Here is a 26,061-nt window from a genome sequence, read left to right on the forward strand (position 1 = left end):
CCCAACACCACATCCCAGAACCCAAAGCAAATATCAGACCCAACAGCACATCCCGGAGCCAACACCACATATCAGACCCAACACCACATTTCAGACCCAACACCACATCTCAAACTCAACATCACATCTCAGACCCAACATCACATCTCAGAGCCAACACCACATTTCAGACCCAACACCACATCTCAAACTCAACATCACATCTCAAACCCAACACCACATCCCAGAACCCAAAGCAAATCTCAGACCCAACACCACATCTCAAACCCAAAACCACATTTCAGACCCAACATCACATCTCAGACCCAACATCACATCTCAGACCCAACATCACATCTCAGAGCTAACACCACATTTCAGACCCAACATCACATCCCAGACCCAACACCACATCCCAGACCCAACACCACATCTCAGACCCAACACCACATACCAGACCCAAAACCACATCTCAGACCCAACACCACATCCCAGAACCCAAAGCAAATCTCAGACCCAACACCACATCTCAGACCCAACACCACATCTCAGACCCAACATCACATCTCAGAGCTAACACCACATTTCAGACCCAGCATCACATTTCAGACCCAACATCACATCTCAGACCCAACACCACATCTCAGACACAGCATCATATCTCAGACCCAACATCACAATCTCACAGCTAACACCACATTTCAGACCCAACACCACATCCCAGAACACAAACCAAATCTCAGAGCCAAAACCACATCGCAGACCCAACACGACATCTCAGGCCCAATACCACATACCAGACCCAACACCACATCCCAGACCCAACACCACATCTCAGGCCCAACACCACATACCAGACCCAACACCACATCCCAGACCCAACACCACATCTCAGACCCAACATCACATCTCAGACCCAACACCACATCCCAGACTCAAAATCACATCCCAGACCCAACACCACATCCCAGAACCCAAAGCAAATCTCAGACCCAACAGCACATCCCAGACCCAACGCCACATCTCAGACCATACATCACATCTCAGCCCAGGACCACATCTCAGACCCAACAATAGATTTAAGACCCAACATCACATCTCAGACTCAACATCACATTCCAGATCCAACACCACATCCCAGACCCAACACCACATCTCAGAGCTTACAACACATCTCAGACCCAACACCACATCTCAGACCCAACACCACATCCCAGACCTAAAACCACATCTCAGACCCAAAATCACATCTCAGACCCAACACCACATCCCAGACCCAACATCACATCTCAAACTCAACATCACATCTCAGACCCAACATCACATCTCAGAGCTAACACCACATCTCAGACCCAACATCACATCTCAGACCCAAAACAACATCCCAGACCCAACACCACATCTCAGACCCAACACCACATCCCAGAACCCAAAGCAAATCTCAGACCCAACACCACATCTCAGACCCAACACCACATCTCAGACCCAACATCACATCTCAGAGCTAACACCACATTTCAGACCCAGCATCACATTTCAGACCCAACATCACATCTCAGACCCAACACCACATCTCAGACACAGCATCATATCTCAGACCCAACATCACAATCTCACAGCTAACACCACATTTCAGACCCAACACCACATCCCAGAACACAAACCAAATCTCAGAGCCAAAACCACATCGCAGACCCAACACGACATCTCAGGCCCAATACCACATACCAGACCCAACACCACATCCCAGACCCAACACCACATCTCAGGCCCAACACCACATACCAGACCCAACACCACATCCCAGACCCAACACCACATCTCAGACCCAACATCACATCTCAGACCCAACACCACATCCCAGACTCAAAATCACATCCCAGACCCAACACCACATCCCAGAACCCAAAGCAAATCTCAGACCCAACAGCACATCCCAGACCCAACGCCACATCTCAGACCATACATCACATCTCAGCCCAGGACCACATCTCAGACCCAACAATAGATTTCAGACCCAACATCACATCTCAGACTCAACATCACATTCCAGATCCAACACCACATCCCAGACCCAACACCACATCTCAGAGCTTACAACACATCTCAGACCCAACACCACATCTCAGACCCAACACCACATCCCAGACCTAAAACCACATCTCAGACCCAAAATCACATCTCAGACCCAACACCACATCCCAGACCCAACATCACATCTCAAACTCAACATCACATCTCAGACCCAACATCACATCTCAGAGCTAACACCACATCTCAGACCCAACATCACATCTCAGACCCAAAACAACATCCCAGACCCAACACCACATCTCAGACCCAACACCACATCCCAGAACCCAAAGCAAATCTCAGACCCAACAGCACATCCCAGACCCAACATCACATCTCAAACCCAACACCACATTTCAGACCCAACATCACATCTCAGACCCAACATCACATCTCAGAGCTAACACCACATTTCAGACCCAACATCACATCTCAGACCCAACATCACATCTCAGACCCAACACCACATTTCAGACCCAGCAGCACATATCAGATCCAACACCACATCTCAGAGCAAAAACCACTTCTCAGACCCAACACCACATGTCAGGCCCAACACCACATCCCAGACCCAACACCACATCCCAGACCAGACACCACAACTCAGTCCCAACATCACATCTCAGACCCAACATCACATCTCAGACGCAACACCACATTTCAGACCCAAAATCACATCTCAGACCCAAAATCACATCTCAGACCCAACACCACATCCCCGACCCAAAACCACATCTCAGACCCAAAATCACATCTCAGACCCAACACCACATCCCAGAACCCAGAGCAAATATCAGACCCAACAGCACATCCCAGAGCCAACACCACATATCAGACCCAACACCACATTTCAGACCCAACACCACATCTCAAACTCAACATCACATCCCAGAACCCAAAGCAAATCTCAGACCCAACACCACATCTCAAACCCAAAACCACATTTCAGACCCAACATCACATCTCAGACCCAACATCACATCTCAGACCCAACATCACATCTCAGAGCTAACACCACATTTCAGACCCAACATCACATCCCAGACCCAACACCACATCCCAGACCCAACACCACATCTCAGACCCAACACCACATACCAGACCCAAAACCACATCTCAGACCCAACACCACATCCCAGAACCCAAAGCAAATCTCAGACCCAACACCACATCTCAAACCCAACACCACATCTCAGACCCAACATCACATCTCAGAGCTAACACCACATTTCAGACCCAACATCACATTTCAGACCCAACATCACATCTCAGACCCAACACCACATCTCAGACACAGCATCATATCTCAGACCCAACATCACAATCTCACAGCTAACACCACATTTCAGACCCAACACCACATCCCAGAACACAAACCAAATCTCAGAGCCAAAACCACATCTCAGACCCAACACGACATCTCAGGCCCAACACCACATACCAGACCCAACACCACATCCCAGACCCAACACCACATCTCAGACCCAACATCACATCTCAGACCCAACACCACATCCCAGACTCAAAATCACATCCCAGACCCAACACCACATCCCAGAACCCAAAGCAAATCTCAGACCCAACAGCACATCCCAGACCCAACGCCACATCTCAGACCATACATCACATCTCAGCCCAGGACCACATCTCAGACCCAACAATAGATCTCAGACCCAACATCACATCTCAGACTCAACATCACATTCCAGATCCAACACCACATCCCAGACCCAACACCACATCTCAGAGCTTACACCACATCTCAGACCGAACACCACATCTCAGACCCAACACCACATCCCAAAACCCAAACCAAATCTCAGAGCCAAAACCACATCCCAGACCCAAAATAACATCTCAAACCAAAAACCACGTCCCAGACCCAACATCACATCTCAGACCCAACACCACATCCGCGACCCAACATCACATCTCAGACCCTACATCACATCTCAGACCCAACACCACATGCCAGACTCAAAATCACATCCAAGACCCAACATCACATCCCGGACCCAACATCACATCCCAGACCCAAAACCACATCTCAGACCCAACACGACATCTCAGGCCCAACACCACATACCAGACCCAACACCACATCCCAGACCCAACACCACATCTCAGACCCAAAATCACATCTCAGACCCAACACCACATCCCAGAACCCAAAGCAAATCTCAGACCCAACAGCACATCCCAGACCCAACACATCTCAGACCATACATCACATCTCAGACCCAAGACCACATCTCAGACCCAACAATAGATGTCAGACCCAACATCACATCTCAGACTCAACATCACATTCCAGATCCAACACCACATCCCAGACCCATCACCACATCTCAGAGCTTACACCACATCTCAGACCGAACACCACATCTCAGACCCAACACCACATCCCAAAACCCAAACCAAATCTCAGAGCCAAAACCACATCCCAGACCCAAAATCACATCTCAAACCAAAAACCACGTCCCAGACCCAACATCACATCTCAGACCCAACACCACATCCGCGACCCAACATCACATCTCAGACACAACAACATATCTCAGACCCAACACCACATCTCAGACCGAACACCACATCTCAGACCCAACACCACATCCCAAAACCCAAACCAAATCTCAGAGCCAAAACCACATCCCAGACCCAAAATCACATCTCAAACCAAAAACCACGTCCCAGACCCAACATCACATCTCAGACCCAACACCACATCCGCGACCCAACATCACATCTCAGACACAACACCATATCTCAGACCCAACACCACATTTCAGACCCAACACCACATCTCAAACCCAACATCACATCTCAGAGCCAAAACCACATCTCAGACCCAACACCACATTTCAGACCCAACACCACATCTCAAACCCAACACCACATCTCAAACCCAACATCACATCTCAGACCCAACACCACATCCCAGAACCCAAACCAAATCTCAGAGCCAAAACCACATCTCAGACCCAACACCACATCTCAGGCCCAACACCACATACCAGACCCAACACCACATCACAGACTCAAAATCACATCCCAGACCAAATATCAAATCTCAGACCCAACATCACATCTCAAACCCAATATCACATTTCAGACCCAACACCACATCTCATACCCAGCATCACATCTCAGACCGAACATCACATCCCAGAACCCAAAGCAAATATCAGACCCAACAGCACATCCCAGAGCCAACACCACATATCAGACCCAACACCACATTTCAGACCCAAAACCACATCTCAAACTCAACATCACATCTCAGACCCAACACCACATCTCAGACCCAACACCACATCCCAGACCCAACACCACATCCCAGACTCAAAATCACATCCCAGACCCAACATCACATCCCAGACCCAAAACCACATCTCAGACCCAAAATCACATCTCAGACCCAACACCACATCCCAGAACCCAAAGCAAATATCAGACCCAACAGCACATCCCAGAGCCAACACCACATATCAGACCCAACACCACATTTCAGACCCAACACCACATCTCAAACTCAACATCACATCTCAGACCCAACACCACATATCAGACCCAACACCACATTTCAGACCCAACACCACATCTCAAACTCAACATCACATCTCAGACCCAACATCACATCTCAGAGCTAACACCACATTTAAGACCCAACATCACATCTCAGACCCAAAACAACATCCCAGACCCAACACCACATTTCAGACCCAACACCACATCCCAGACCTAAAACCACATCTCAGACCCAAAATCACATCTCAGACCCAACACCACATCCATGACCCAACATCACATCTCAAACTCAACATCACATCTCAGAGCTAACACCACTTATAAGACCCAACATCACATCTCAGACCCAAAACAACATCCCAGACCCAACACCACATCTCACACCCAACACCACATCCCAGAACCCAAAGCAAATCTCAGACCCAACAGCACATCCCAGACCCAACATCACATCTCAAACCCAACACCACATTTCAGACCCAACATCACATCTCAGACCCAACATCACATCTCAGAGCTAACACCACATTTCAGACCCAACATCACATCTCAGACCCAACATCACATCTCAGACCCAACACCACATTTCAGACCCAACACCACATCTCAAACCCAACATCACATCTCAGACCCAACACCACATCCCAGAACCCAAACCAAATCTCAGAGCCAAAACCACATCTCAGACCCAACACCACATACCAGACCCAACACCACATACCAGACCCAACACCACATCCCAGACCCAACACCACATCTCATACCCAACATCACATCTCAGACCCAACACCACATCACAGACTCAAAATCACATCCCAGACCAAAAATCAAATCTCAGACCCAACATCACATCTCAAACCCAATATCACATTTCAGACCCAAAACCACATCTCAGACCCAAAATCACATCCCAGACCCAACATCACATCTCAGACCCAAAATCACATCTCAGACCCAAAATCACATCTCAGACCCAACACCACATCCCAGACCCAAAACCACATCTCAGACCCAAAATCACATCTCAGACCCAACACCACATCCCAGAACCCAAAGCAAATATCAGACCCAACACCACATCCCAGACCAGACACCACAACTCAGTCCCAACATCACATCTCAGACCATACATCACATCTCAGACCCAACACCACATTTCAGACCCAACACCACATCTCAAACCCAACATCACATCTCAGACCCAACACCACATCTCAGACCCAACACCACATCTCAAACCCAACATCACATCTCAGACCCAACACCACATCCCAGAACCCAAACCAAATCTCAGAGCCAAAACCACATCTCAGGCCCAACACCACATACCAGACCCAACACCACATCTCAGACCCAACACCACATCACAGACTCAAAATCACATCCCAGACCAAAAATCAAATCTCAGACCCAACATCACATCTCAAACCCAATATCACATTTCAGACCCAACACCACATCTCATACCCAGCATCACATCTCAGACCGAACATCACATCCCAGAACCCAAAGCAAATATCAGACCCAACAGCACATCCCAGACCCAACACCACATCTCATACCCAACATCACATCTCAGACCCAACACCACATCACAGACTCAAAATCACATCCCAGACCAAAAATCAAATCTCAGACCCAACATCACATCTCAAACCCAATATCACATTTCAGACCAAAACCACATCTCAGACCCAAAATCACATCCCAGACCCAACATCACATCCCAGACCCAACACCACATCCCAGACTCAAAATCACATCCCAGACCCAACATCACATCCCAGACCCAAAACCACATCTCAGACCCAAAATCACATCTCAGACCCAACACCACATCCCAGAACCCAAAGCAAATATCAGACCCAACAGCACATCCCAGAGCCAACACCACATCTCAGACCCAACACCACATTTCAGACCCAACACCACATCTCAAACTCAACATCACATCTCAGACCCAACACCACATATCAGACCCAACACCACATTTCAGACCCAACACCACATCTCAAACTCAACATCACATCTCAGACCCAACATCACATCTCAGAGCTAACACCACATTTAAGACCCAACATCACATCTCAGACCCAAAACAACATCCCAGACCCAACACCACATCTCAGACCCAACACCACATCCCAGAACCCAAAGCAAATCTCAGACCCAACAGCACATCCCAGACCCAACATCACATCTCAAACCCAACACCACATTTCAGACCCAACATCACATCTCAGACCCAACATCACATCTCAGAGCTAACACCACATTTCAGACCCAACATCACATCTCAGACCCAACATCACATCTCAGACCCAACACCACATTTCAGACCCAGCAGCACATATCAGATCCAACACCACATCTCAGAGCAAAAACCACTTCTCAGACCCAACACCACATGTCAGGCCCAACACCACATCCCAGACCCAACACCACATCCCAGACCAGACACCACAACTCAGTCCCAACATCACATCTCAGACCATACATCACATCTCAGACCCAACACCACATTTCAGACCCAACACCACATCTCAAACCCAACATCACATCTCAGACCCAACACCACATCTCAGACCCAACACCACATCTCAAACCCAACATCACATCTCAGACCCAACACCACATCCCAGAACCCAAACCAAATCTCAGAGCCAAAACCACATCTCAGACCCAACACCACATACCAGACCCAACACCACATACCAGACCCAACACCACATCTCAAACTCAACATCACATCTCAGACCCAACACCACATCCCAGAACCCAAAACAAATCTCAGACCCAACACCACATCTCAAACCCAAAACCACATTTCAGACCCAACATCACATCTCAGACCCAACATCACATCTCAGAGCCAACACCACATTTCAGACCCAACACCACATCTCAAACTCAACATCACATCTCAGACCCAACACCACATCCCAGAACCCAAAGCAAATCTCAGACCCAACACCACATCTCAAACCCAAAACCACATTTCAGACCCAACATCACATCTCAGACCCAACATCACATCTCAGAGCTAACACCACATTTCAGACCCAACACCACATCCCAGAACCCAAAGCAAATCTCAGACCCAACACCACATCTCAAACCCAACACCACATTTCAGACCCAACATACATCTCAGACCCAACATCACATCTCAGAGCTAACACCACATTTCAGACCCAACATCACATCCCAGACCCAACACCACATCCCAGACCCAACACCACATCTCAGACCCAACGCCACATCCCAGACCCAAAATCACATCTCAGACCCAACACCACATCCCAGACCCAACATCACATCTCAAACTCAACATCACATCTCAGAGCTAACACCACATTTAAGACCCAACATCACATCTCAGACCCAAAACAACATCCCAGACCCAACACCACATCTCAGACCCAACACCACATCCCAGAACCCAAAGCAAATCTCAGACCCAACAGCGCATCCCAGACCCAACATCACATCTCAAACCCAACACCACATTTCAGACCCAACATCACATCTCAGACCCAACATCACATCTCAGAGCTAACACCACATTTCAGACCCAACATCACATCTCAGACCCAACATCACATCTCAGACCCAACACCACATTTCAGACCCAGCAGCACATATCAGATCCAACACCACATCTCAGAGCAAAAACCACTTCTCAGACCCAACACCACATGTCAGGCCCAACACCACATCCCAGACCCAACACCACATCCCAGACCAGACACCACAACTCAGTCCCAACATCACATCTCAGACCATACATCACATCTCAGACGCAACACCACATTTCAGACCAAAAATCACATCTCAGACCAAAAATCACATCTCAGACCCAACACCACATCCCTGACCCAAAACCACATCTCAGACCCAAAATCACATCTCAGACCCAACACCACATCCCAGAACCCAAAGCAAATATAAGACCCAACAGCACATCCCAGAGCCAACACCACATATCAGACCCAACACCACATTTCAGACCCAACACCACATCTCAAACTCAACATCACATCTCAGACCCAACATCACATCTCAGAGCCAACACCACATTTCAGACCCAACACCACATCTCAAACTCAACATCACATCTCAGACCCAACACCACATCCCAGAACCCAAAGCAAATCTCAGACCCAACACCACATCTCAAACCCAAAACCACATTTCAGACCCAACATCACATCTCAGACCCAACATCACATCTCAGACCCAACATCACATCTCAGAGCTAACACCACATTTCAGACCCAACATCACATCCCAGACCCAACACCACATCCCAGACCCAACACCACATCTCAGACCCAACACCACATACCAGACCCAAAACCACATCTCAGACCCAACACCACATCCCAGAACCCAAAGCAAATCTCAGACCCAACACCACATCTCAAACCCAACACCACATCTTCGACCCAACATCACATCTCAGAGCTAACACCACATTTCAGACCCAACATCACATTTCAGACCCAACATCACATCTCAGACCCAACACCACATCTCAGACACAGCATCATATCTCAGACCCAACATCACAATCTCACAGCTAACACCACATTTCAGACCCAACACCACATCCCAGAACACAAACCAAATCTCAGAGCCAAAACCACATCTCAGACCCAACACGACATCTCAGGCCCAACACCACATACCAGACCCAACACCACATCCCAGACCCATCACCACATCTCAGACCCAACATCACATCTCAGACCCAACACCACATCCCAGACTCAAAATCACATCCCAGACCCAACACCACATCCCAGAACCCAAAGCAAATCTCAGACCCAACAGCACATCCCAGACCCAACACATCTCAGACCATACATCACATCTCAGACCCAAGACCACATCTCAGACCCAACAATAGATGTCAGACCCAACATCACATCTCAGACTCAACATCACATTCCAGATCCAACACCACATCCCAGACCCAACACCACATCTCAGAGCTTACACCACATCTCAGACGGAACACCACATCTCAGACCCAACACCACATCCCAAAACCCAAACCAAATCTCAGAGCCAAAACCACATCCCAGACCCAAAATCACATCTCAAACCAAAAACCACGTCCCAGACCCAACATCACATCTCAGACCCAACACCACATCCGCGACCCAACATCACATCTCAGACACAACACCATATCTCAGACCCAACACCACATTTCAGACCCAACACCACATCTCAAACCCAACATCACATCTCAGAGCCAAAACCACATCTCAGACCCAACACCACATTTCAGACCCAACACCACATCTCAAACCCAACACCACATCTCAAACCCAACATCACATCTCAGACCCAACACCACATCCCAGAACCCAAACCAAATCTCAGAGCCAAAACCACATCTCAGACCCAACACCACATCTCAGGCCCAACACCACATACCAGACCCAACACCACATCTCAGACCCAACACCACATCACAGACTCAAAATCACATCCCAGACCAAAAATCAAATCTCAGACCCAACATCACATCTCAAACCCAATATCACATTTCAGACCCAACACCACATCTCATACCCAGCATCACATCTCAGACCGAACATCACATCCCAGAACCCAAAGCAAATATCAGACCCAGCAGCACATCCCAGAGCCAACACCACATATCAGACCCAACACCACATTTCAGACCCAACACCACATCTCAAACTCAACATCACATCTCAGACCCAACACCACATCTCAGACCCAACACCACATCCCAGACCCAACACCACATCCCAGACTCAAAATCACATCCCAGACCCAACATCACATCCCAGACCCAACATCACATCCCAGACCCAAAACCACATCTCAGACCCAAAATCACATCTCAGACCCAACACCACATCCCAGAACCCAAAGCAAATATCAGACCCAACAGCACATCCCAGAGCCAACACCACATATCAGACCCAACACCACATTTCAGACCCAACACCACATCTCAAACTCAACATCACATCTCAGACCCAACATCACATCTCAGAGCTAACACCACATTTAAGACCCAACATCACATCTCAGACCCAAAACAACATCCCAGACCCAACACCACATCCCAGAACACAAACCAAATCTCAGAGCCAAAACCACTTCTCAGACCCAACACCACATGTCAGGCCCAACACCACATCCCAGACCCAACACCACATCCCAGACCAGACACCACAACTCAGTCCCAACATCACATCTCAGACCATACATCACATCTCAGACGCAACACCACATTTCAGACCCAACACCACATCTCAAACCCAACATCACATCTCAGACCCAACACCACATCTCAGACCCAACATCACATCTCAGACCCAACACCACATCCCAGAACCCAAACCAAATCTCAGAGCCAAAACCACATCTCAGACCCAACACCACATACCAGACCCAACACCACATACCAGACCCAACACCACATCCCAGACCCAACACCACATCTCATACCCAACATCACATCTCAGACCCAACACCACATCACAGACTCAAAATCACATCCCAGACCAAAAATCAAATCTCAGACCCAACATCACATCTCAAACCCAATATCACATTTCAGACCCAAAACCACATCTCAGACCCAAAATCACATCCCAGACCCAACATCACATCTCAGACCCAAAATCACATTTCAGACCCAAAATCACATCTCAGACCCAACACCACATCCCAGACCCAAAACCACATCTCAGACCCAAAATCACATCTCAGACCCAACACCACATCCCAGAACCCAAAGCAAATATCAGACCCAACACCACATCCCAGACCAGACACCACAACTCAGTCCCAACATCACATCTCAGACCATACATCACATCTCAGACCCAACACCACATTTCAGACCCAACACCACATCTCAAACCCAACATCACATCTCAGACCCAACACCACATCTCAGACCCAACACCACATCTCAACCCCAACATCACATCTCAGACCCAACACCACATACCAGAACCCAAACCAAATCTCAGAGCCAAAACCACATCTTAGGCCCAACACCACATACCAGACCCAACACCACATCTCAGACCCAACACCACATCACAGACTCAAAATCACATCCCAGACCAAAAATCAAATCTCAGACCCAACATCACATCTCAAACCCAATATCACATTTCAGACCCAACACCACATCTCATACCCAGCATCACATCTCAGACCGAACATCACATCCCAGAACCCAAAGCAAATATCAGACCCAACAGCACATCCCAGAGCCAACACCACATATCAGACCCAACACCACATTTCAGACCCAACACCACATCTCAAACTCAACATCACATCTCAGACCCAACACCACATCTCAGACCCAACACCACATCCCAGACCCAACACCACATCCCAGACTCAAAATCACATCCCAGACCCAACATCACATCCCAGACCCAAAACCACATCTCAGACCCAAAATCACATCTCAGACCCAACACCACATCCCAGAACCCAAAGCAAATATCAGACCCAACAGCACATCCCAGAGCCAACACCACATATCAGACCCAACACCACATTTCAGACCCAACACCACATCTCAAACTCAACATCACATCTCAGACCCAACACCACATATCAGACCCAACACCACATTTCAGACACAACACCACATCTCAAACTCAACATCACATCTCAGACCCAACATCACATCTCAGAGCTAACACCACATTTAAGACCCAACATCACATCTCAGACCCAAAACAACATCCCAGACCCAACACCACATCTCAGACCCAACACCACATCCCAGAACCCAAAGCAAATCTCAGACCCAACAGCACATCCCAGACCCAACATCACATCTCAAACCCAACACCACATTTCAGACCCAACATCACATCTCAGACCCAACATCACATCTCAGAGCTAACACCACATTTCAGACCCAACATCACATCTCAGACCCAACATCACATCTCAGACCCAACACCACATTTCAGACCCAGCAGCACATATCAGATCCAACACCACATCTCAGAGCAAAAACCACTTCTCAGACCCAACACCACATGTCAGGCCCAACACCACATCCCAGACCCAACACCACATCCCAGACCAGACACCACAACTCAGTCCCAACATCACATCTCAGACCATACATCACATCTCAGACCCAACACCACATTTCAGACCCAACACCACATCTCAAACCCAACATCACATCTCAGACCCAACACCACATCTCAGACCCAACACCACATCTCAAACCCAACATCACATCTCAGACCCAACACCACATCCCAGAACCCAAACCAAATCTCAGAGCCAAAACCACATCTCAGACCCAACACCACATACCAGACCCAACACCACATCCCAGACCCAACACCACATCTCATACCCAACATCACATCTCAGACCCAACACCACATCACAGACTCAAAATCAAATCTCAGACCCAACATCACATCTCAAACCCAATATCACATTTCAGACCCAACACCACATCTCAAACTCAACATCACATCTCAGACCCAACATCACATCTCAGAGCCAACACCACATTTCAGACCCAACACCACATCTCAAACTCAGCATCACATCTCAGACCCAACACCACATCCCAGAACCCAAAGCAAATCTCAGACCCAACACCACATCTCAAACCCAAAACCACATTTCAGACCCAACATCACATCTCAGACCCAACATCACATCTCAGAGCTAACACCACATTTCAGACCCAACACCACATCCCAGAACCCAAAGCAAATCTCAGACCCAACACCACATCTCAGACCCAACACCACATCCCAGACCCAAAACCACATCTCAGAGCTAACACCACATTTCAGACCCAACATCACATCCCAGACCCAACACCACATCCCAGACCCAACACCACATCTCAGACCCAACACCACATCCCAGACCCAAAACCACATCTCAGACCCAACACCACATCCCAGAACCCAAAGCAAATCTCAGACCCAACACCACATCTCAAACCCAACACCACATCTCAGACCCAACATCACATCTCAGAGCTAACACCACATTTCAGACCCAACATCACATCTCAGACCCAACATCACATCTCAGACCCAACACCACATTTCAGACCCAGCAGCACATATCAGATCCAACACCACATCTCAGAGCAAAAACCACATCTCAGACCCAACAATAGATCTCAGACCCAACATCACATCTCAGACCCAACATCACATCTCAGACCCAACACCACATTTCAGACCCAGCAGCACATATCAGATCCAACACCACATCTCAGAGCAAAAACCACATCTCAGACCCAACAATAGATCTCAGACCCAACATCACATCTCAGACTCAACACCACATTCCAGACCCAACACAACATCTCAGACCCAACACCACATCTCAGACCCAACACCACATCCCAAAACCCAAACCAAATCTCAGAGCCAAAACCACATCCCAGACCCAAAATCACATCTAAAACCAAAAACCACGTCCCAGACCCAACATCACATCTCAGACCAAACACCACATCTCAGACTCATCACCACATTTCAGAGCTAACACCACATTTCAGACCCAACATCACATCTCAGACCCAACATCACATCTCAGACCCAACACCACATTTTAGACCCAGCAGCACATATCAGATCCAACACCACATCTCAGAGCAAAAACCACATCTCAGACCCAACAATAGATCTCAGACCCAACATCACATCTCAGACTCAACACCACATTCCAGACCCAACACATCTCAGACCCAACACCACATCTCAGACCCAACACCACATCCCAAAACCCAAACCAAATCTCAGAGCCAAAACCACATCTAAAACCAAAAACCACGTCCCAGACCCAACATCACATCTCAGACCAAACACCACATCTCAGACCCATCACCACATTTCAGACCCAACAACACATCTCAAACCCAACAACACATCTCAGACCCAACACCACATCTCAGACCCAACATCACATCTCAAACCCAACACCACATCTCAGACCCAACACCACATCTCAGACCCAACATCACATCTCAAACCTAACATCACATTTCAGACCCAACATCACATCTCAGATCCAAAATCACGTCTTTGACCCCTCACAAGAGTCAACTTGTTAGTTCAGCTGGCCACACTTCCTACTGCTTTCTGAAGACAGGTGGGGTTAGCAAACCCCACACAGGTAAGGGCGGTGTTGAATACCAGTCGAACGTCATAAAAGTGGAGATTTTAGATTTTAGATTTAACTATTTAGATTCTTCGTGTCAACGTCTGCTAAACCCCGTTTTTATGGGGTTCTTTGATCTGTTCATGACTTAGAACACCACAGGAGACAATTCTAAGCCCTTAGAAAGGGATTTTTGTTTAACATGCCCCCATTAAGGAAGCTGAGACGAGTCAGAGTCATCACCCAGACGTTGCAGATCTTCTGGTTTTTATGGAAAGCGCAATCAGCTCTGCAGCATCATAAAACTGCAGCAGCTTGTCCAGGAGAGAATTCTGCACAAGCTGCTGGAAATAATGCATCATTTTTCACAACCTTTACACAACACAGCGAGGAAACAATGGAGGGGGACTTCTTCAGCCCAATGTGAGGCAGAAAGATCCAGCAGCATCACCTTCTGGGAAAAGACATTTACTCTTTGTGTTTCCTTTCCAAGATAATCTTTAAAAAAGTCTCATTATTACAGTTCATGCTGTGCAGGAGCTCACATGTCTTTGGTATTTAATTACTCACCCCAGTATCTGTGCACAAACTCCTTCAATCCATCTTTCACCGCCTTTCCCACTCCGGTGTCCTGAGCAATCCACTCTGTCTTCTCCAGTTTCCAGACCAAAGCTAACGTCTCCATCACCTGGCTCTGAAGATCAAGGTCCTCCAGAAGTGATCTGGAGAGCTCCCTTCTCCTGGGACTAACATGGCTGGTGATGGCATCCAGGCCCAGTCCCTCCTGCAGAGTGAAGCTGTAGTACCCTTTCAGAACCTCACTGAGGGCCGCAGGCTGTTCAGATGCAGGTAGACTACTGATGTTCATTCCCAGTATAACTCCATCCATGCCCCCATTGATAACAGCATCTGTGGCCAAAGTTGCAGGTTGATAAAGCTTGTACATCTTCGGGCGCTTCACATCGTCCCAGCACCCGTTCGGACCCAGACGGAAAGATGGTGGGAAGTCCTGGAGGCTGAGGAACGACAGGCCCAGCGTCCTGCCAAGGGTGAGAGGGAAGATCCCGACAGCTTGTGTCCCCTCCGTTTTGGCCTTCAGACCCGATTCGATTCCCAACAATAAGGGCGCAAGCGCCACGGTGGTGCCGTCTGGTGCAAGAACCACTCCTCGCTCCTCTCCGTGGTCTGTCATAATGTGGTGGATGGCCTTGTCAAAAAAGCTAAATAATGTTGCGTTCAGAATGGCTCTCTCTAGACCCTCAGAGTCACTGACGTTATAGGATGCCCCCAAGAAATGGATGGTCATCTCGTCATCATGGCCAGCGGTCCTCCGCAGGGCTCTGACCAGATCCAGAGGAGACAGACCCGGGTTTGACTCTTCAACCTGCTGCACAGCTCCGATGAAGCTTTCCATGTTACGGAGGTGGACACCTGGCAGCAACATCACAAACACACACACAAAAAGAAGTAAGGAAGATCATCAGAGCCTGTAAGGGCTCGCTAACGTGGACATACCACATGAGATTCGCTTTGGGGAAATATTTCCTTACAAAACTCTTTTACAAACCAGAGAAACAGAGCTGCAGACAGGACTAATGTAAAACAAGATTAAAAATGTGTTGCAGAGACGATGCAGGGTCACATGAGCAGAGAGCGTAGCATGTTGTAAATCAAAGCATTACAAAGAGATCAGAAACATGTCCAAAATCACTTAAAATCACCTGCATGAACCCTTTTACAAGGTCTTTTCCTGCATATTCATGATGAGGATGGTACATTGGTAAATGAACCACTTCAGTGGACATTAGTGAGTCATTCAGTACACTTGCACACACTGAAGAATGAATAAACATCTTCAAATTTAACATAAATGCAGACCTTGTGATTTCCCAAGTTTGCTTTAGTGATAAATAGGAAAAGAAAATTATACAGTTTACTGAAACTATTATAATATAATCATGAATGTATGAAAGTTTTATAGATTCAAATAAATAAAACTAAATAAATACAAAGTAAAATCTTGATTAATGTGATGCATAAAAGGGTTCAAATATTTACTAAATCTCCATGCATGTTTTTTATGTCCTGAGGGAAAAGAGGGAAATGTTTTGGGACAAAATTTCCATAATGGATATAAAGCGTGTCCAAAATATCGGGTTTCAGTGACTAAACGTTTACTCTTTCACACCTTCAGGGTGACTTTTACAATGAAACTAAGAAACATACAAATACTTTCCAGGAAGAAAATAAAAATCTAGTTATTACTTATTACATACAGACCTGCCATCCATCACAGCAGCAAATAGACCTCAGTGCTGAAAACCATCAGTCAGGAGGAGAAAGAAACATTTTACATGACAGTCACAGCGTAGCACGGTGGTGGCAGTATCATGCTTTAGGATTGCTAGTCTTCAACTAAAAAGTGCAGATGGAGAACCAAACACCTGATTTACTTTTGGTCCAAAACCTTCAGGTTGCTGCTGAAGAGAAATTTCATCTTTCAACCCGACGACTCAAAAAAACGTCTTTAACTGGAGAAAATTACACTTATGGAGCTCAGACTTAAATCTGGAAAATGTGAGACGTGCAGAGGACTGCGAACGTTCTGGATCGTGTGTGCAAAGAAGGATGACTGATAGATTAAATGCACTGATCAGCTGCTTCAACAAAGGACCAGTTTAAGGGTGTCCAGACTTCTGCAACCAGCTTATTGCACATGTTTCATGTGTTTTCCCCCCTAACGTTTGTTTCCCACTTGGATTTTACAGAATATAAGTCATGTTTAAGCTGAGAGAAGTTTTCATTTTTAAACATCACAAAAACCTGGAATTTGAAAAGATTATGACCCCAAATATTTTATTTTAGCAGTAAGAAACAGAAATGAATAAAAAAGTTTTACACACAAAAAAAAACAAAAAAACAAAAAACCCAACAATTTTCAGTATTTTAATTACAATTAAAACAAGAGTCTTATTTCTAAATATCTAAAGGCTCCAGATTAAAAAGTTATCAGTAAATAAAACTAATTTTCGGGAAACAACATGACGAGTGTTTTACCTGTCGGCCTGCTGTTGACTGGAGAAAAGTAGAAAAAAGCCAGAATAAAGAGCGCTGATCCACATGAAGTCATGCTGCATCACCTTGTTGTTGCCTTTTTTAAATAAAATGAGCAGAATTAAAGCCTGAAACAGATAAAAAAAACAGGATGACTCCTCAGTGTAACCTGCTAAAGCAGACTTTTCTGAAAACAGCGTAGCGCAGCAACATGGTGGCCCTTTAAGTGTGTTTGTGTACGTGCATGACTGCAGTGTTATGTCCCAACAGGGAACAGTACTCTATGTACACTGATGGGGTACAAATACTGATTAAGCCTACTGCCCTTCAAAGTGTGTCAGGAGCAAAGATTAGCTTGTTGCCCTCTCAGTTTTCCTCAGATGATCAGAATCATTTTCTTTTCATTTGCTTTCCTCATTAAAATCACTTCCAGCAAATAAGACGGCAGATTAAACAGATTTATGGTTCATGTTTAACTATTTCACAGCAGATGCTGTGAGGTCACCGGTGTTGGGAAACAATGTTAGTCACTGGGGATCTTATTAACAATTAACTAAAGGCAGAATTGCACAGAAAAAACATGTCATTTTGGTCAATTTAGGACATAAACCAGTCGAGACTGATGTTGTCAACAAATCTCTGATATTCCAAAATAAGAGCAGAAACACAACGGAAGTTGAAAAATCCGAAAAAAAATAATTCAGGACTATTTTTTCTTAAATTTGGGATCAAATTTACTAAGAAATGGTGAAAATGTGCATTGAATAAAGAAGTTGTTAGAATAAGAATGACTGTTTTGCATGTTTTTGATGTTTCTGGAGTGAAATGATGGGAAGTAGAGTGCAGAGAGGAGAGGGGCATCATGGGACCCCTCGGCAAGCTACACCAAAAGCACCATGGCTGAAAGGAAACCTGGTATAACTAGAAACTGTCTATCCAATTCCCTCCCATTATAGCCACCATTTAACCTTTAACCTTCCTTTCCCTGAAGGTAAGGGAACGTTTTTCATCCAGTTTGGATTTTAGCTTTGGGAGGCTTTTGGATGGTTTGATCCTAGAAACCTCTTCAAAATGTACATATATCTGTATGGCAACAGGGCAGTCCTCCACATACGCACCAGAAATGACACAGAAACACATTTTTACCTATTCAATTCAACTTTATTTATATAGCGTCAAATCACGGCGATGCCATCTCAAGACGCTTTACAGACAGTTGGCAAAACAATCGTTATGCAATCGAGGCATTACTCAAGTAAAGTAACCCAATAGATAAGACAAAAAATCTAAAATAAAATCTTTTTTTTTTTTATTCTGAAATCTTTATAATATAAAATTATATAAAAAATATTAAACAAAACTCACTTGTGTCAGTTTTATTGTAGTACACAATACATCCACCAGGGGGCGCAACTATCAGATACACAGTTTGGAGCAGAGTTTTTACCACGTGGTGATGTAATAGATCTGAGACATGTAGGTATACATGAAATATGACCCTTAAGGCATTACAGGGTTAGAATTAAAGTATTACAGGACAGCAACACAAAACACACCCTGTCGCTTCCACTGGATGTCACTGCTGGGGTCGCACTGAAGTCTGTGCATGATACAGCAGGAAATACTCGTCCTGATGATGGGAATGTTTCGCTCCTGTGAAGGGAAAACGGTTCCTACATGTATCTGTTGGAGGTTAAAGGCTCTGCTCTTCCTCCTGAGCTCCAGCCTCCCTGTAGTCTAACGTCCTACAAGCCTAAACCGAAGGTTTCTGGACATCTTTTAGTGTCTTCAGAACGTCATACCTCTCAGTTCTCAACCTGCTGGTGAGGAGTTCCAGACTTACTGTTGCTGAAGTCACATGAGTGTTTTGTTTTGGCCACAGGACCTGCAGATGTGGTCAGTTTCAGGAGAGTTGGCGTGTTGGAGGTGTTAGATGAATCCTGAAGGCTCTTTCTCTGTTTGATGTTGGTTTTCTTGCCTCTTTTCTCAAACTATAAGTCTTCTCTGTCAGAAATGTGACCATTACTGCCCTTAAAAGAGAGACTCTTGTCCTTGAGATGCAGGCGGACCGCTGAGTCTTGACCTGTTTTGTCCTTCGGTCGGTCCAGTTTCTGCCTCGGTGTGTTGCTGGGTTGGAAATGCACAGGAAGGCTGTGTTTGGAGGAGATCCTTCTGATTGTTTCAGACCCTCCGGCTGCAGTTTTAAAAGACAAAAACATGTCCTCTTCAGTTCAAGCTTTGGGTAACGGAGAGTCTACACCAGGGGTATCAGTTTACCTGTAACGGCTGCAATCCAGCAGGTTTTTCCATGTAATCCTGCTTCAACTCACCTGAATGACATCAAATGGATCCAACAGCCTATTAGGTTCTGCATAAAGTCAGCTGTGTTGGAGCAGGGATACATGGAAAACTTGCCGCTTGCAGCTCTGATAGGACTGAACTGAGAATCTTCATCTGTGTTTTAGAAACTTTAAGATGAATCTTCTCCAGCCACGCCGTCCCAACACTCACTTTATTCGTTTAAATTCTATATATTTAATTATAAAAGTATTTATAGTCGATGGACTGCTTTCCTCAACGACTAATATTCTCTTATCTTTTCTTTTTTTTTTTTATAAAAAATATGAGCTGTAGGGATTTATTCTCCCAGACAGTGTGTATTAATAGTTGTCACAAATATGAGCAGAATAATGTTGTCACATCACAGTTCAACAGAATAATATTTAAATTATTTAAATAATATCAATAAGACACTAAGAAATGTGACTCCAGGCAGATTCTTAAAAAGATAATCCAACAACTGGAGCTTGGAGATGAATCATAACAAGTTTCCTCAGTCATAAACAGGTGTAATAATAAGTTAGTGTTGTTGTGAACCTCCTCTCTTTGCTTAGCAGGTATTTGTGTGAAAAATGTTTAGCAGGGAGTCAGACAGGCTGGAAGTGGCAAACCACGATGACAAGACATATTACACCATGAAAACAGCTCCTGGTCAACGCCTACATCTCTGATCCCAAGAAAAACAGCACCTTGAACGCCGTGGTAGAGGCTTTACTCATCCCTTGTGGTTTCTCCTGGTGCAACGCTCCCTGCTGCGTTCAGTGACACGGCGATCACCGTGGACGAGACGATCACCGTGGACGAGGCGATCACCGTGGACGAGGCGATCACCGTGGACGAGGCGATCACCGTGGACGAGGCGATCACCGTGGGCGATCACCGTGGACGATCACCGTGGACGATCACCGTGGACGAGGTGATCACCGTGGACGAGGCGATCGCCGTGGACGAGGCGATCACCGTGGACGATCACCGTGGACGAGGCGATCGCCGTGGACGATCACCGTGGACGCCTCGATCACCGTGGACGATCACCGTGGACGAGGCGATCACCGTGGACGAGGCGATCACCGTGGACGAGGCGATCACCGTGGACGAGGCGATCACCGTGGACGATCACCGTGGACGAGGCGATCGCCGTGGACGATCACCGTGGACGCCTCGATCACCGTGGACGATCACCGTGGACGAGGCGATCACCGTGGACGAGGCGATCACCGTGGACGAGGCGATCACCGTGGACGATCACCGTGGACGAGGCGATCGCCGTGGACGATCACCGTGGACGCCTCGATCACCGTGGACGATCACCGTGGACGAGGCGATCACCGTGGACGAGACGATCACCGTGGACGATCACCGTGGACGATCACCGTGGACGATCACCGTGGACGATCACCGTGGACGATCACCGTGGACGAGGCGATCACCGTGGACGAGGCGATCACCGTGGACGAGGCGATCACCGTGGACGATCACCGTGGACGAGGCGATCGCCGTGGACGATAACCGTGGACGCCTCGATCACCGTGGACGATCACCGTGGACGAGGCGATCACCGTGGACGAGGCGATCACCGTGGACGATCACCGTGGACGATCACCGTGGACGATCACCGTGGACAAGGCGATCGCCGTGGACGATCACCGTGGACGAGGCGATCACCGTGGACGATCACCGTGGACGAGGCGATCACCGTGGACGATCACCGTGGACGAGGCGATCACCGTGGACGAGGCGATCACCGTGGACGATCACCGTGGACGATCACCGTGGACGAGGCAATCACCGTGGACGAGGCGATCACCGTGGACGAGGCGATCACCGTGGACGATCACCGTGGACGAGGCGATCACCGTGGACGAGGCGATCACCGTGGACGATCACCGTGGACGATCACCGTGGACGAGGCAATCACCGTGGACGAGGCGATCACCGTGGACGATCACCGTGGACGATCACCGTGGACGAGGCGATCGCCGTGGACGATCACCGTGGAGGAGGCGATCACCGTGGACAAGGCGATCACCTTTGACGAGGCGATCACCGTGGACGATCACCGTGGACGAGGCGATCACCGTGGACGAGGCGATCACCGTGGACGAGGCGATCACCGTGGACGATCACCGTGGACGATCACCGTGGACGATCACCGTGGACGAGGCGATCACCGTGGACGAGACGATCACCGTGGACGATCACCGTGGACGATCACCGTGGACGAGGCGATCACCGTGGACGAGGCGATCACCGTGGACGATCACCGTGGACGATCACCGTGGACGAGGCGATCGCCGTGGACGATCACCGTGGACGCCTCGATCACCGTGGACGATCACCGTGGACGAGGCGATCACCGTGGACGAGGCGATCACCGTGGACGATCACCGTGGACGATCACCGTGGACGATCACCGTGGACGAGGCGATCGCCGTGGACGATCACCGTGGACGAGGCGATCACCGTGGACGAGGCGATCACCGTGGACGAGGCGATCACCGTGGACGATCACCGTGGACGATCACCGTGGACGAGGCGATCGCCGTGGACGATCACCGTGGACGCCTCGATTACCGTGGACGATCACCGTGGACGAGGCGATCACCGTGGACGAGGCGATCACCGTGGACGAGGCGATCACCGTGGACGATCACCGTGGACGAGGCGATCACCGTGGACGATCACCGTGGACGATCACCGTGGACGAGGCGATCACCGTGGACGAGGCGATCACCGTGGACGAGGCGATCACCGTGGACGATCACCGTGGACGAGGCGATCACCGTGGACGATCACCGTGGACGATCACCGTGGACGAGGCAATCACCGTGGACGAGGCGATCACCGTGGACGAGGCGATCACCGTGGACGAGGCGATCACCGTGGGCGATCACCGTGGACGAGACGATCACCGTGGGCGAGGCGATCACCGTGGGCGATCACCGTGGACGAGGCGATCACCGTGGACGAGGCGATCACCGTGGACGAGGCGATCACCGAGGACGATCACCGTGGACGATCACCGTGGACGAGGCGATCACCGAGGACGATCACCGTGGACGATCACCGTGGACGATCACCGTGGACGAGGCGATCACCGTGGACGAGGCGATCACCGTGGACGAGGCGATCACCATGGACGATCACCGTGGACGATCACCGTGGACGATCACCATGGACGAGGCGATCACCGTGGACGAGGCGATCACCATGGACGATCACCGTGGACGATCACCGTGGACGAGGCGATCACCGTGGACGATCACCGTGGACGATCACCGTGGACGAGGCGATCACCGTGGACGATCACCGTGGACGAGGCGATCACCGTGGACGATCACCGTGGACGAGGCGATCACCGTGGACGAGACGATCACCGTGGACGAGGCGATCACCGTGGACGAGGCAATCACCGTGGACGAGGCGATCACCGTGGACGAGGCGATCACCGTGGGCGATCACCGTGGACGATCACCGTGGACGAGGCGATCACCGTGGACGATCACCGTGGACGAGGCGATCACCGTGGACGAGGCGATCACCGTGGGCGATCACCGTGGACGATCACCGTGGACGAGGCGATCACCGTGGACGAGGCGATCACCGAGGACGATCACCGTGGACGAGGCGATCACCGAGGACGATCACCGTGGACGAGGCGATCACCGTGGACGAGGCGATTACCATGGACGATCACCGTGGACGATCACCGTGGACGAGGCGATCACCATGGACGATCACCGTGGACGATCACCGTGGACGAGGCGATCACCGTGGACGATCACCGTGGACGAGGCGATCACCGTGGACGATCACCGTGGACGATCACCGTGGACGATCACCGTGGACGCCTCGATCACCATGGACGATCACCGTGGACGAGGCGATCACCGTGGACGATCACCGTGGACGAGGCGATCACCGTGGACGAGGCGATCACCGTGGACGAGGCGATCACCGTGGACGATCACCGTGGACGAGGCGATCACCGTGGACGAGGCGATCACCGAGGACGATCACCGTGGACGAGGCGATCACCGTGGACGAGGCGATCACCGTGGACGTGGCAATCACCGTGGACGAGGCGATCACCGTGGACGAGACGATCACCGTGGGCGATCACCGTGGACGAGGCGATCACCGTGGACGTGGCAATCACCGTGGACGAGGCGATCACCGTGGACGAGGCGATCACCGTGGACGAGGCGATCACCGTGGACAAGGCGATCACCGTGGACGAGGCGATCACCGTGGACGTGGCAATCACCGTGGACGAGGCGATCACCGTGGACGATCACCGTGGACGAGACGATCACCGTGGACGAGGCGATCACCGTGGACGAGGCGATCACCGTGGGCGATCACCGTGGACGAGGCGATCGCCGTGGACGATCACCGTGGACGCCTCGATCACCGTGGACGATCACCGTGGACGAGGCGATCACCGTGGACGAGGCGATCACCGTGGACGAGGCGATCACCGTGGACGATCACCGTGGACGAGGCGATCGCCGTGGACGATCACCGTGGACGCCTCGATCACCGTGGACGATCACCGTGGACGAGGCGATCACCGTGGACGAGACGATCACCGTGGACGATCACCGTGGACGATCACCGTGGACGATCACCGTGGACGATCACCGTGGACGAGGCGATCACCGTGGACGAGGCGATCACCGTGGACGATCACCGTGGACGAGGCGATCGCCGTGGACGATCACCGTGGACGCCTCGATCACCGTGGACGATCACCGTGGACGAGGCGATCGCCGTGGACGAGGCGATCACCGTGGACGATCACCGTGGACGATCACCGTGGACGATCACCGTGGACGAGGCGATCACCGTGGACGATCACCGTGGACGAGGCGATCACCGTGGACGATCACCGTGGACGAGGCGATCACC

At 49.1% G+C, this 26,061-nt stretch overlaps 1 protein-coding gene across 1 annotated transcript in view; it reads right to left on the reverse strand.

Annotated features, from left to right (window-relative positions):
- pglyrp2 (peptidoglycan recognition protein 2) overlaps window positions 1-26,061 on the reverse strand; it is a gene marked incomplete at both ends in the record, with an annotated part of 55,702 nt that overhangs the window by 24,068 nt on the left and 5,573 nt on the right. Inside the window, one exon of the mRNA XM_079264159.1 lies at window positions 16,327-17,187. Coding sequence (XP_079120285.1) covers window positions 16,327-17,187 — 861 coding nt within the window. The remainder of the gene's footprint in view (window positions 1-16,326; window positions 17,188-26,061) is intronic.

The sequence above is a fragment of the Telmatherina bonti genome, assembly GCF_933228915.1.
Source record: "Telmatherina bonti genome assembly, chromosome: 3".
Classification (NCBI taxonomy): Eukaryota; Metazoa; Chordata; class Actinopteri; order Atheriniformes; family Telmatherinidae; genus Telmatherina; species Telmatherina bonti.